General features: G+C 52.6%; 1 protein-coding gene across 2 annotated transcripts in view; it reads right to left on the reverse strand.

The window, feature by feature from the left end:
* Positions 1-1656: 1656 nt before the first annotated feature.
* Positions 1657-13994, reverse strand: part of RASSF7 (Ras association domain family member 7) — a 233852-nt gene continuing 221514 nt past the window's right edge. For both annotated transcript variants that reach the window (XM_054276076.1, XM_054276075.1), the window contains 5 exons: positions 7099-7252; positions 5995-6908; positions 4794-4962; positions 4035-4145; positions 1657-3314 (listed from right to left, as the gene is read on the reverse strand). In XM_054276076.1, the coding sequence (XP_054132051.1) occupies positions 3283-3314; positions 4035-4145; positions 4794-4962; positions 5995-6908; positions 7099-7201 (1329 nt within the window). In that variant the 5' untranslated portion in view covers positions 7202-7252 and the 3' untranslated portion in view covers positions 1657-3282. The remainder of the gene's footprint in view (positions 3315-4034; positions 4146-4793; positions 4963-5994; positions 6909-7098; positions 7253-13994) is intronic.

Here is a 13994-nt window from a genome sequence, read left to right on the forward strand (position 1 = left end):
CGAAAAACAGGTAAATCCTTCACTTTGTGATTTTCGGATGGCACTGGAGCTAGCCAGGAGAAGCATCTGAGGAGAGACAAGCTCTGAAGTCCATTCCTGCCCGCTCCAGGGAAGGAGGAAGCTGCCCATGGCGCCTGAGGGACATGGGGACACGGGTCCCTGTGCAGCCAGGCACAGCATCCTCGAGCCACCCTGCACGCTTGGATCCCTGCCTTGCCGGCAAGCCAGTTGTTCCCTCTCCAGTACGCGCCGTACGCTGGGCTGCTGGCTTGTTTTTTAAGGGAAAAAACAATAATTTATTTGCTTTGTTTTAATCTCATAACAATGGGTAATGGTAATTTCTTCCTACCACTCTGTAGTGGCCTAGAAAAGGACAGCATCATCTCCACTGTAGCAAGAAGGCTTGTCCCAGGGCATAAAATTTTAATTAGGAACAATCACGCAGCCTTGAAATGGGAATCGCGAGCAGCAAAAAAGTCAAACCATCAATAAAATATTCAATGGCAGAAATGTATTATTGACACAGGCTTTAGAGCAGCTAAAAGCGGGAGGGCGGGGCAGCGGGGATCGAGCCTCGCTGCGTTAAATAACAGGCGGGGACCCGCGCAGGCCCCCCGAGCCCAGGAATATAGGTCAGCCTGGGCTGGGAGCTCCCGAGGTAACACTGGAGTTTATTACCACCCACCTCTGCCCCACGTGCACCACAGCAGGGACTGAGGTGCTAATCAAAGTCATTTATTACCTTGTAAAACGCTGCTGGCCTAGGCAGCAGCTGGGTGATGGCGGGTGGGACACAAAGTGAAGAAAATCTGCAAAGAGCCACAATCTTCAGAGTTAGCCCCTGGTCACGGCCCTCTCGCTAGCCCCATGCCCGGTTATCAGTGGGGGACACAGTTGATTTACTCTGTCTCCCACCCATGCAACAGTTCCAAATCCTGCATGCCAGCCAAGGGGCATCAGCTGAAGGGCCAAATCTGCTGTGATATATATTTTAAATCCTTATTTTCCACACCCTCCCACACCTCCCTCTAGGAAAGACTGGTGCTGGTTTGGCCTGTTATGATTGACTGAATTATGACTGAACCTACAAAACTGATAAATAATATATAATTGTAACAGAGGGGAAAAAAATCCCCCAGACATTCAAATTAATTTTCTGCCCCCATTTGGAAGTACCATAGGTGATGACCCTTTTCTCTTTATTCTTGTTTATTTTGTAGAAGGCAAGGCTACAAATGTAACCCAAAAAATGAAAGATCCAGTTTTAAACCTGCAGAGGTCAGTTTTCTGGGATACATAAAGGATGTCCCATGACACACTGAAATCCAGCCATGTCCAGGGAAAGTGGGTTTTCTAATCTGCTTTTCCCTCCCCTCCCCAAGCAGCATTGAAATGGTCTTTTTACACTGTCCATCACCCACTCCTTAGCAAGGCAGAATCTTTAAAAAACAAGAGTTCAAAAAAAAAAAGCACACAAAGCTCAAAAAGCAAACAAGCAGCGGAGAAACAGCTGCATGTAATGAACCTATTTTTAACTAATTTTCCTTGAGATACATGATTTAAGGAGGGTGAGGAGGAGCTTGAAAAACAACCCACCCAAAAAGCCCCAAAAGCCCCAATGCAAAAAAGGCAACTTTGAAATTGCATCTCCCTACTGTGACAGCTCTCCAGTCATAACCTAAGACACAGCAGTACCAGTGGATCTCCCAAAATGCAAACTTGAATCCTTTAATATTACTTGATCAGCCTGCTGGACTGTGGTGACACCTTGAAAATCAGCTTTGAGAGGAGAAGATGTCCCCAGGCACAAGAGCCCAGCAGAAGCTCAGGGGAGATGGTGATGGACAGCAAGAGCTGCCATTCCTGGCTGCTGTTATCCAGCTGCAAAGAGGCTTGGAGGCAAATGGGAAATTTCCCCTTACCTGCTCCTGTCTGCAGCTGAGCACCACCCCCTTTGCCTCCTGTCCTAAAATGCTCTGAGCTGCTGCTGCTGCTGTGCATTATTAAAATGTTGCCATGTTTCATCCCAGAGATGGCCGCAGCTCACCGGAGACAAGCTGCATCCCCTGGCTGTAAAGCACTTCACGATTAAAAAAAAAAAAAAGAGAAAAAAAAAAAGGGGGAAAAAAAAGAAGAAAAGAGCACTGTGTGCATAAGAGTCAGTCAGTTATAAAATACTCACAGCTTTAATTCGGCAAATAGAAAGAGATGGCTCGGAATGGAAGAGGCAGCTGCGGGGTGCGCAAACCACTGGGACGTGTCCGGCAGGGACGGCTCAGCCTGGCCACAAGAGCACACTCACACTCGCTTTGCTCCAATCCTTTCCCAAAGATTTATTGAAAATTGGATCTGCGGCGCACGGGATTTACATTCGCACAGGGAAGCGGGGTTTCACCGGGAACGCTGTGCCCAAGCCACATTTTCCGCATACAACACTGAAAACAGGCTCAGGGATCTCCCAGACAAACTCATCCCCTCCCCAAACCACTTTGGTTTTGCAATTAAAATACCAGACAAGGTGCCCCACCGCGACAGATGAACAGAATGGTAACTACTGGCCATCGAGTTAAAAAAAAATTATCAGGGAAATGTCACCAATAGTATTTTGGTCCTGCTCCCCACTCACACCACCACCGGGGAAGGGCTCATTCTGCAATTTTTTACTTTAAAAAGAAGTTGAAATATTAAATGCATTTAAGAAAAACAACTCCTGCTGTGTGCTTCCTTGAAGCGTGGTCTGTGGCACCATAGAAAGTGGTTTCTCCTACAGGTTTCTTATAATATACATAAAAAAAGACGGGCCAGAAATTTGTCTTAAAACTGATTTTGGGCCTCGCTTGCCGCCAGTGAAGAGGCTGTTTGTCATGGCCCCACTTGCAGTGACGAGTTGCTGTGAAATCTGTTAACTTGCTCCATCCAGGTGAGCCTCCTCGTGGGTCTCCACTGCAGCTTTGCTCCCCTAGTCAAAGGCACAATGACTTTTCCAAATGCACGATGGATCTTTTGAGGAGGCTATGCAGAATGGGTGCACTGCTGTTTTCTGTTCAATATAACTTAAAAAAAAATAGAAGGGAGTCGCTTTCATCCTCAGGGGAAGAGGGTTGCTTTTTGAGATCAGTCTCTAGTTTTACTTTACAGTCTGTAAAAATATTCTGTCTGGCCATCCACATCCATTCACAATATAAAGCAGTAAAAAAAAATATAAAATATATATATATATAATATGGTTTATTTATACAGTTACACTTTGAAGGCAATTGATCCTCCACTGCCTGGGACCTTCTACCTCCAGATGCTCTGCCTGGTTGATACAACTGCAAGATAAGACAAAAAAAAAAACCACCTGAGCAATCCCACCATGGTGGGTGAGCACTTGCAAAAAGGAGAGTGGAAAACAGGATGTATGTGAGCACAAAGCCTGGACCGGGAGATGGGAGTGCAGTTGCTGCAGTGTCCTGAAGGATGGGGGTGGATGTATGGGGCTGTGTGGAGGATGGCAATAGGCTTTTGCTGGGGCAAAGGTGGCATGGGTGGGAGAAGGATGCCAGGGTGGATGTAGCATCACCACAGCAGGTAGGTGTCCCTACTACAGCTCTCTTTTGCTGCATCAAAAAAACAGGTGCAAGGGGACAAAAAAGTCACAGGAGGTAGGAAGGGTTTTGGGATGAACTGGTCAATAATATGGAACAAAAGTAGCTCCTGTAAAAGACAGGAGACAAGTCCTCATCCTAACTGAGCAAGGCCTTAACCCTGGGGGTACAGAGTGGCAGGAGAGGGATGAGAACCATCCTCCACAGCTCCTGGCAGGGCAGAGAGCCAGGCTGCCAGTGTGTGAGCCCCTGGCAGCACAGCAGAGACTGCTGGAGTGTGAGCTTTGCGCTTCCTAATGGCATCTATAAATAGCTCTGGCCTCCCACCACCAGCACACGCTTGCTCTCTGCAGCCCATTTTGGGCAGCAAAAGCCTCTCCCCTCTTCCCAGCCATCCTCTGCAGAGCAGCTCAGGCTCCCAGGGCCCCAGTGGGACATACGCACCCTCGGGGTTCAGGCTGGACACCAGGGGCTCCGGCAGGGTCCTGGGATGGCCGAGGAGCTGCTTGGTGCTGACCTGGGGAGGCAAGTCTGTACCAGCGGTGGGAGAAAAACCTACAGGATGGGGAAAAACATCCAGCTCAGGCAGGGCTCGAGCCTCCCAGGCTCGCTGGGCACAGCCGCTGCAGTGCCACAGGGCAGCCATGTCACCCGCTCCGGGTGCTCCAGAGGAGAAATGACCAGGTTCCTTTCCGTGAGAACCCCCCCGCTGCCTCCTCTCACACCTGTGAGGCTGCAGACAAGGCCCTGGGCACCACCCTTCCCTCGCCAAACACAGAAAGGTCATTTGTGGCCAGAGGATGTCCCCACCAGCCCACAGCCCCCGGGGACTGACGCCGGCCTTCAGCCACCTGCCTCCTGCTGCAGCCGCTGTGGTGACATGAGCAAGGCTGTGAAGGAAAGCTCCCTGCAGCCGCCTCGGCCCCAAAAGCAGCAATGCAGGATCTGACTCCCGTGCATGTCTGTGGGCAGCCCCCAGGCTTCAGTGGGGAGGAGGAAGGAACCCCAGGGGTGAAAAATCTCTGAAACCCCGTGGGAGTGGTGAGCGACTGCCATGTCAGCACACAAACCCCCACCTGCCTAATCTCAGTGCTCAGGGGAGAAGTGGCCAACTTTGGGGCTGACCCCTCGGAGAGGGAGGCAGGGAGCGGGCAGGGTCCCGCGGAGCAGCCCCCGCGGCCGAGCCAGCGGCAGCGTGCTGACCTCCGTTTCTCCGGTAGGCTGGCAGCTCGCACGGGCTCGGCTCCGCCTGGGCGTCCTCCTCGGACCGGGCCTGCACGACGGTCACCGTGGCCCCCGTCTGCTGAATAAACTGCTGCAAATTACACTGCCTCAGCTCCTTATTTAACTCCTCCAGCTCCTGGGTCTGGGCCTGCAAAACACACACCGAGGGGGGGACAGGGTGAGCCGCACGTTCCCCCCATGCCCCAAGCGGGCCGGCTGGGGCTGCTCCCCGGCTGAGGCTCACCCTGCCGGTGCCAGCACAGGGAACCTCAGGGGTACTGTGGCTCAGCCGCCCCTCTCTGAGGGCATACAGGAAGGGAGGTGCCCAAGCAACGGGGACGAGGATGACGCTGGTTTGGGAACAGCCCTGCTCTGCTGCATCTCCACAAGAGGGTGCGAGCAGCCATCAAACGCGCCCGCTGTGCTGGGAGTTGCCAAATGCAAATGAGATGCTCAAGGAAAGATGCTGAAAGCATGGACAGCCTGGGGAAAGCCTGGATAGAAGCTTCCCCGTTTTGCTCCAAAGGGACATGGTGGGTAGAAGGCAGGAGTCATGCAGCCCCTTGATCCTTGATGCTGGGAGGCTTCAACAGGAGAGCTGGGGAGGGCATCAAAGCTCATTGCCAGAGCTGCCATCTCCACACTGTGCAGCTCCCCACCGTGAGCTGGGGGAGCATCACAACTCATCCCCAGAGCTGCCATCTCCACACTGTGCAGCCCCCCACCATGAGCCCAAGCCCTGAATGGTCAAAAGACTTTGTGCACAGGCACCATGGGAGCCTCTGCTAAGCCCTTTGTGACTCCTTCATCCAAGATGACATTGACCCTTGTGCCAATGCCACCAACCCCACACGTGGACCACTTGCTCCAGCACCATTGTCTGTGCTGGAGTGAGGTGATGCTGTGCTCCTGGTGCAACAGTCAGAAGGAGCATTAGCCCAGGTGTAGCTTGCACAGAGAGCAATGGGTGTGGGACCCTGTGCCAGTGAGGCAAGAGTGGTAGCGTCCCTCTGTCAGTGATCACTGCTGCTGAGAGCTGTGCAGCCAGTCCCAAGATCACTGGACAGGTGAAATAACCAACCCCACTCAACCCATAGGTCTAATGTGTCTGGAAAGCTGGTCCCACCCCCTCCTCAAGATCTTACCATCCCATGGTGTGGCTCAACCCAGTCTTATCTACCTGTAGGTTCTTTTCAGCTTCCTCCAGGGCCTTCTCCACGCTGGCCAGGTTGCTCTCCAGCTGGGTGCCTTGCTTGACCTTGGCCTCCAGGTCCCTTTTCATTTTGGTGGCCATGTCCTCCAGCTCTATGGGGCTGGGCATAGAGATCTCCTTCCCCCTCTTGGCCCTCTCAGCCATCTCCCATTGGATCTCCTCCTGCAGGGCTTCAGTCCGGACACTCAGCTCATAGATCCTCTGGGTGTACTCCTCCAGGCTGGCCCGCAGGCTCCTCACCCGCTCCTGTCGCTCCCGCTCGCACTCCTTTTCCAGCCGGAGCTCACTCTGCCAGAACTCCTCCTCACCCAGCTCCGTCTCATTCCTCCGCACCACTTGCTCCAGATAGAGGATCTCATTCTCCTGGCCAGCAAGCCGGCTGCGCTCCCAGAGCCGTAGGTCCATTTCTAGGGTGTCTCCATGGGCCTCCAAGGAATGCAGCTGCTCCTGCTGCTGCAACACTCTCCTAAAAAGCTCCTCCTTGGAGGGCTGGACAACACCACCACCCTCCAAGTCTAGCCCATCCCGTGTTTGTTGCCTCCATCGGCTCACGGCGAATAGGTCGCTGGAGCCTGTCGGACCCAGGCTGAAGGTCATGGACTTTTTGGGCTCCCTGGAACGGGGTCCGTCTATGCTGGTGAGCCTGGGCTTGATGGGCAAGCTGGCCCGGATGAACGTCCTCTCGGGAGCCTGGGGAGAGCCCAGGAGGGGGCTCGAGGAGGGCCGCTCGGCCATGCTGGGGCCCGTCCGCCGCAGGATGAACTGCACGTCGTTGGCATACTGCCCACACTTGGCCAGCGACTCCAAGGGACACTCCAGCGGCAGCAGCTGCCGCTCCTTCTCCCGCAGCTTCTGCACCAGCACATAGCGGCCCGTCTGACCTGCCGGGAGGAGGTGAGCACATCAGATCGGGAAAGCAGAGGCCGGCAGGGCTGTGCTGAGGCTGCTGCCCCACAGGCAGCGCTGCTGGCAGCCCCACCACCCCAGAGCAAGACCTCCACCTGCTCAAGGACTCCTCTTCCAGGAGGAACCTGCAGATGGGGCACCCCCCAGCAGACGGAGATGGCTCACCAATGGCCCGTGCCAGGGCAATGACCACTTCTTGGCAGGTGGTTTGCTCCGAGACTCCACACACGACCCTCTGGATCCCATCCACCCAGACCTTCAGCTCCATCCCCTCAGCTGCCGGGCCTCAGGTGCTCTGGGTCATTGCAGGACAGGCTGCCTGTGGGGAGAAAAGAAACCAGGTTTCCATCCCAAGCCTCTAACAAGGAATACAAGATGCTTTAAAAGCAGTGTCATTAAACCATCATCCCATGGGGCGAATCCTAGACCAAGGAGTTGTTCGCTGCCACCCTGTGCACAGACTGCACTTTTGCTGATGTTATTAAACACTGATATTCATCTGCAAAGAAATTTTTTTTTTCATGTGGGGACAGTGGGTCCAGATCTTCCTGTGGTGGGAAATGATGAGGTTTGTGTGTCTGTGTGGTGCCCAAAAGATGCCCAGGTTATTTCTGTTGTGAGCACAGACTTTTAATGGGTTTTACGGGTCTGGATTTTCACTGCAATTTCTCTGGAAATTTGACAGAGAAATTGAGGCACTGAGGGATTTTCTAAACAACTTTGGAAAAGACAGATGAACTACTGGTGGCCCACTTTTGCAATGATCTAGAGGGAAGATGCAGATAATGCACATTTAAATATTTTCATATTTACATCCATCTCAATTTATCAGAGAGAGATTGAGAAATTAAAATAAAGCCTCTTTCTGAACAAAGGCATGACCAAAGGTAGGGTTTTGGAGGGGTAGCCAGGCATAAACACCTATGACAAAGCCCAGGCTCTGACCAACACTGGGCCCAGCTCACCTCCCATTCAGTGGGTACTACTACCATAAAACAACACCTCTTAGCCTGGGCACACCCAACTCCTGTCTCTTCCAGCAGCTCAACAACTGCAACTGGCATAAATTAAAAAAAAATTAAGCACAAGCTGTAAAGAACTCAAATATTTGAGCTTACAGAGTTTTCAAACACCATGCAAAGATGTATCTATTTTCCCTGCTACAACACTGGTTTTGACACTATCAGTCTTGTCTGAAAGTCCTGGATGGAGTAACACACACTAAATTTTCAGGCCTTCCATCCAGGGGGGTCACAGACTGCTTTCCCAGCTTCGCCCGACTGGTCGCAGCCCCTCCCTCTGCTCCAGCTATCCCAAGTTTGCAGCCAGGCTGTGAGAAAGCTTGACCTTTGGTTAAACTCCACTTTTTCATTATTTTTTGTTGCCTACTTGAGTAATCAAAGGGAGGGCTTGAAGGGTCCTGTTTCCGGTGATGAGGAATTTTAATCGTGGTGTGAGAAAGGCAAGGAGAAACCAAGGAGGACACGGCTTGGTGGGGACGTTCTACGCAGGTGCCGGGTCCTGCTGGTGCCACCTCCCTGCCCACCTCCAAAACATGGGCATGGAGCAGCAGTCAGAAATACCTCAGCGCTGAGCTCATGTTTGCCTTGGCTGAGCCACCGGGGAAACTGTGGGGCTGAAGGACACCCTGGGTTCGGCCCACCTCCCTGTAAGCCCCAAACAACTAACATTTGCACGATATAAATTTGAAGCTGCGTTTTGGCACCACTCCCCAGTCCTGTGTATTCAAGGCTGCCACTGTCCCCCGGCATGGAGCAAAGTCCAGGTGCCACTGCGGCACCACCTAAATCACCCTGAAACCACTGCTGTTCACCCCCCCAGCCTCTCCTCAGCAGCACCCTAACACCACAGCTGGGGAGCAACACACCCCACAGAGCACTCCCTACGCCCCCCTTCCCTGCCCAGGCACCAAGCTAGTCTCAAATCCGGCTTCTTGTGCCACAACCCAGGATACGGGGGCCAGGAGCTTAAGAATAAAGAAGAAAAGTAACCCAGCTCGTTGAGTCCCACCGAACAGTCTCACCGTGCTGCCAAAATGCGGGGCTGCCGAGCGCCGTGGGAGCAGGACGGCTGCTGCGGGCACACGGCCCCGGGCACCTGCCCGGGTTCAAACCAGGCACCAAGCTCTGGCCCCGCCCTGGCCGGCCTTCCCGGCAATCATTTACCACAGCCCAGCCTGCGGCACAGCGCTGCCAACAGCCTGGGAGCAGCCAGCCCTGCTGCTCATGCAGGAGAAAGCCCTAGAATGCAGCCAGGGCATAACCCCCACCACCTTCTCCAGCACCCCAAAATCTAATGGATTTCATTGCTTCCTTAGATCCTTGCAAGCACAGGGGGTCCTTGCTGTAACCTCTTGGGGGGTTGGGAGCTGTCTCCCGCTTGCAGCCAGATACAGGATGTTATCTGCCCCCTTGAAGAGGGCTGGGGGCTGCTCCCTTCCCTGCCTGCCCTCCCCCCGCCTTCTGGGGAGGATCAGCTCCCGCTCACAACCAGCCTTGCTGCCCCTCTTCCCCCAAACCCTTGGCCTCACAAGGGAGCAGAGAGGATGAAGGTTCATCCTTATCTGAGGGGACCTGCAGTGCTCCCTTATCCCCTCAGTTCCTGCCTGGGAGGGACATCACAGGCTGCCCTCAGCATCTCATCCCCAATACTCCACCATGACAGCCTCAATCTAGTTTAAAAAAACCAAATAAAACCCCATCAGGCAATAAGCCTAAAAACATTCTCCTTGCCCCAAGCATCATCTTTGCTGTAACCTACTCAGTTCCTTACCATCACTCAAAACCACAGCAGCTGGGGGTGAGTCTCATTGCCCCACTTGCAAATAGACTCCCCTCTTAATGGGGTTCTCTGCCAACCCCCAGCATTAATAGTGGGTGCCCTCGTTACACCACCAGGTAGGAGAAATAATGGGCTTTTATTTTGGGCAAGAATTACTTTTCCTGGGGAAGAGCAGCTTCTCAGCAGAAGGCAGGTTTCCAGCTGCCTCTGTTTCTATTTGCCCCAGCAGGTTGCTTTGATCATGAACCCCAAGGGCAGGCAGCTGCCAGGCCCTGCCCCTGCTCCAAAACAGCACCAGGGAAGCCAGCAGGTGCCTGTGGGTGCCAGGACACATGACTGCTGCTCCCAAAGGCCGCTTATTTTATTCTAAATAATTTTTATTGGAAGCAGATTAACAAAATGACTAATTTTCTGTTCCTTTTCCCCATGTGATGGGTCCTAAAACTGAGGGTAGGGATGATTCATGCCATGACTTCAACAGATTTCCTGACTGAAAGTCAGAATTTCAAAAGCTGACACTAGAAAAATTTTTTTTTTAAATTAAAAATCTCAGATCCCACGGCTTTATTTTAATTGCTGGCACTGCTGTCTCCCAGCCTCCCTGAAACTGTCAGGCTAAAGGAAGTGGAGAAGAAGTATTTCTGCACGTGCAGGAGGATGCACCTCTTGCTCCTGGAAACTGCCATCCTGATGGCTGCTGGGACTCACAAGGGTCTGGCGACCTCCCGTGGACCTGAAATAGTAGAATATTGCCCAGTCACCCTCCTCACAAAAGTGAAGACCACTCCTGATTTGTAGGGCCAGCTGCCATGTCCCCTATGGGGTCTCTCAGAAGCTGAGACAGCACCTTCCAGCCAAGGAGTGCAAGCATTTTGCAAGAGTCTTTCTAATATGTTTTGCCACACACAATAACAATTTTTTTCAAAATCTGTTTCAGAAAAAACTCATCCATTTTGCACCCAACAGCAAGGCCTACTGCAACCCAAATAGCAAAGTACCCCAAACATCTCTATCACAGCTGCTAAGAAGGAATATCTGGGACCAGCATAAAGGTTTTGAGATGGGCAACCTGCCAGCACTAAGGCTTCACCCATTTTTGCGGGTTCACTCACCTCCCTCGCTGTGTCCACCCCTGTCAGGGAGCTGGCTACAGGGCCAGGTGGCAGGAGAGGAGCACCACAGGGAAGGCTTCCAAGAAAGCCTAATTGAAAGTGAAAGGAATCCAGAAGACCAGCCTTTCGTGTCAGGGTTTAGGCTGAGGGTAGGGGCATAAAGACTCATAGCTAATAAACTGCATTAGTACTTGAGAGCAGGCTGTGATGAGCCTGCCATCTGTGAAGCACCAAGGTGTCCATGGGGACCAGCAGCTTTGCATCCCTCTGGGTGCAGCCCAGGAAAATGCTGGGGTACTCTCAGTTGTTTTATTTCTTCTTTGAACCTGACCCTCTGGCTCCTCTCCCACCCAGTGCCAGGGGGATGCTCATCCCAGCTGTGTGCAGACACCCCAATAAAAAAACCCAACCCAGCACATGAGTAAGCAGCAGGTGGGGAGGGGAGGGCTGGCCTGTGCTGCCACCCTCTGTGCTGGGGTGCTGGCAGGCTGGCTGTGACTCACTGCCCTGCTTCAACAGTGACACATCCAGCAGGTATTTAATACTTCCTCAAGGTTCTCCCTGCTCTAAGCACTGGGGCCAGCTGCTGCACCAAAGGGGAGAGATGGTTGCCCACCTGCTGAAACCGCTGGTGGGGCAGAAGCTTCCCTTTTACTCTGGTGACCAACACAGAGAAGATCCATAAATAACTGAAGCCTCCTGACAACAACTGCAGCAGTTTGGAGGGGATGGGATATGGTCCAGGTTTCCCTCCAGACCACAAACTGTCCTGCTGCTTTGGGACCCTCTTTTGGAGTGACATCACCTGCCCTTGGCTGAGCTGTTACAGGGACTGAGCAGTTCTGCTGGGCTCTCCATGCCACGTCCGTCCAGGACAGAAGGCAATGCCATTGTCAGGGCTGACCACTGGCTGGTCCAACACTGAGCACGGATCAGCTATGGCAAGGTTTGATGCTGTGGCACGTGCCAGACTGCCAGCTCCCTTGCTGGGCAGAGATGACCATCCACATCTCTGAACAAGCTGTCTGTGCAGCAGAGTCCAGCAACCACCCATGGTCACTGCCACTGCAGCTGGGAGCACCAGGCAAAGCCCCGGCCACTTGGTGCACGACCTTCCACCATTCCAGCTTGACCTGAGGATGCCCTTCCACCATTTCAGCCTGTCCTGAGGATGCCAGCCCCAGGATCCTGAAGGAACACATCCTCTGGCCCGGTGCAAGGCAGCCAAGAGGGTCACCTACCAATGGCAGCAGTGTCCTGTCCTTCGGCACGGGGGCCATCAGGGTGCGGCTGGGACGCTCGCAGCACAGAGTTCCAAACTGGAGCAGCAGATGGGTTACTTCATCCCGGCACAAAGAACTGACAGGGGTTAAACAAGCTCAAGAGGTGACAAACAAGTCCTACCAGAGTGGTCACAGCCCAGAGAGGCAGCTCTTCATCCTTCCACCATCACAGGGAAGGTGTGCAAGTGCTTCTCACACCCCAGGCCTAAGGAAGCCACCAGCCCTTACACAAGGTAGCCACAAGTACCCAGGAGCAAGGAAGCAGCCAGCATGGGGCTCTAATTCACACCCAAGCAGCTTATTTAGGGGTGGCCACAATAGCACCATATCCTCAATTCACCCACCATCCCCCATCCAGCTCCCTACTCTGACATGTTGTGCCTGACAGAAAGCCCTAAAAATTGGCAAATTACCAAAATGGTAATTTAACCTGAAGGTGCACTTTTACCAGAGATGTGTGGATGAACCCGAGCCCAAACACCTCCCAAGGGTCTGCTGCCTTTCAATAGCAAGCAGCTTCTGCTGAGGGCATCCCACAGCCCATAATGCACACTTGGCATCAGCAAAAGTTACATCTGTGTTTCAAGGGCTTTTTGCACTAAAGGACATCAAAAGGAAAACTATGTCTTGTGGCATTTGCATGCTTGAGAGCTAAAGCATGATTTGAGCCAGAAATCACAGACCACCACCAAAATCCTCTGGCAATCCAAGGGGGCACATGTCCCACACAAGGATCTTGCAGTCTTGCAGGAACTGCCCAAAGAGATGGATTTCTGGAGAGCCATAAGCACCACACCAGCAAACTCCCATTAATAGAAAAATAGAGGCTTAGAGATTTTCTGCTCCACTTCCTCCCAAAAATTACAGACCCACGCTAACATGCCTGAGGAGGCTGGCCAATGTTGAGCAGGGCAGGAAGAGTCAGGTACGAATCCTGCCCAGGGCTGTGACGCAGAATGGGGACGGTCCTCAGGGTGATGGCCTTCAGCAGGGATTTAGGGAAGGGAGGCTCACATCATGACTGGTGTCAAAGACACTCACTGCATGCCACCTCCACCTGCCAGGATTTCTGCTTTTCAACCCAAGCTTTTGGGTCTGCTACAGCATCAAACCCACAGGGAAACAGAAGAAACAGAAACAGCACTGTGAAGAAGCTGAGAGACCTTTTCTCCCTCTTAGACAAGATTAAGATTTGTGGCCGTGCCAAGTCAGCATTGAGAATCATATGAAACCATCTAGAATCACAGCCAGTGACATTTTAGGGATGATTACTAGTCGGTCCACCTCACAGATGAGCCACCAACCAAAAGCTCATTATAAATTAAAAGCAGCAAAAACATCCCTCCGCCTACTGCACACACTCACATTACAGCGCTTCAGCCTGGAAGCGGAAGGATCATCTTTCACACCTGCATGCATCATGTTTCTCCCCTGCAGCACTAATGGCTACTGTCCGTGGGGGGAGAGCTGGCAGGGCTGGCTAGGAAAAAGCCTGCTCTAAACAGGAAGGTTTGCAAGGGAATCATTAGCAGCACCTGCTATTCCTGTAACCATCACCATCACCCCCAGTCCCACATGTGAAGAGTGACTTCATGGAAGCAGCTGGAAATAAATCCGTAGATTCTTCACAAGGGGGAGAAGCAAAATTAGCAACAGTGTGTAGATTAGAGGGGAAAGAGGAAAGGATTTTACACTCCCATGCTCTTTTCTTTCTTGTGCAATTGAGTGCACCCTGATGCCATGCCCAGAATGGACCTAACTTTGCCCCCTGTACAGGGGCAAGACTAGCTCTAGGTATCTTAGGGCTCTAGGCTGATCTAGATTAGGTTCATCATCTTTAGGGGATGAATCCAGCTCCTAAAAG

The sequence above is a fragment of the Melozone crissalis genome, unplaced genomic scaffold (assembly GCF_028551555.1).
Source record: "Melozone crissalis strain CALT ecotype California unplaced genomic scaffold, PUWL_Pcris_2 ptg000018l_1, whole genome shotgun sequence".
NCBI classification, from domain to species: Eukaryota; Metazoa; Chordata; class Aves; order Passeriformes; family Passerellidae; genus Melozone; species Melozone crissalis.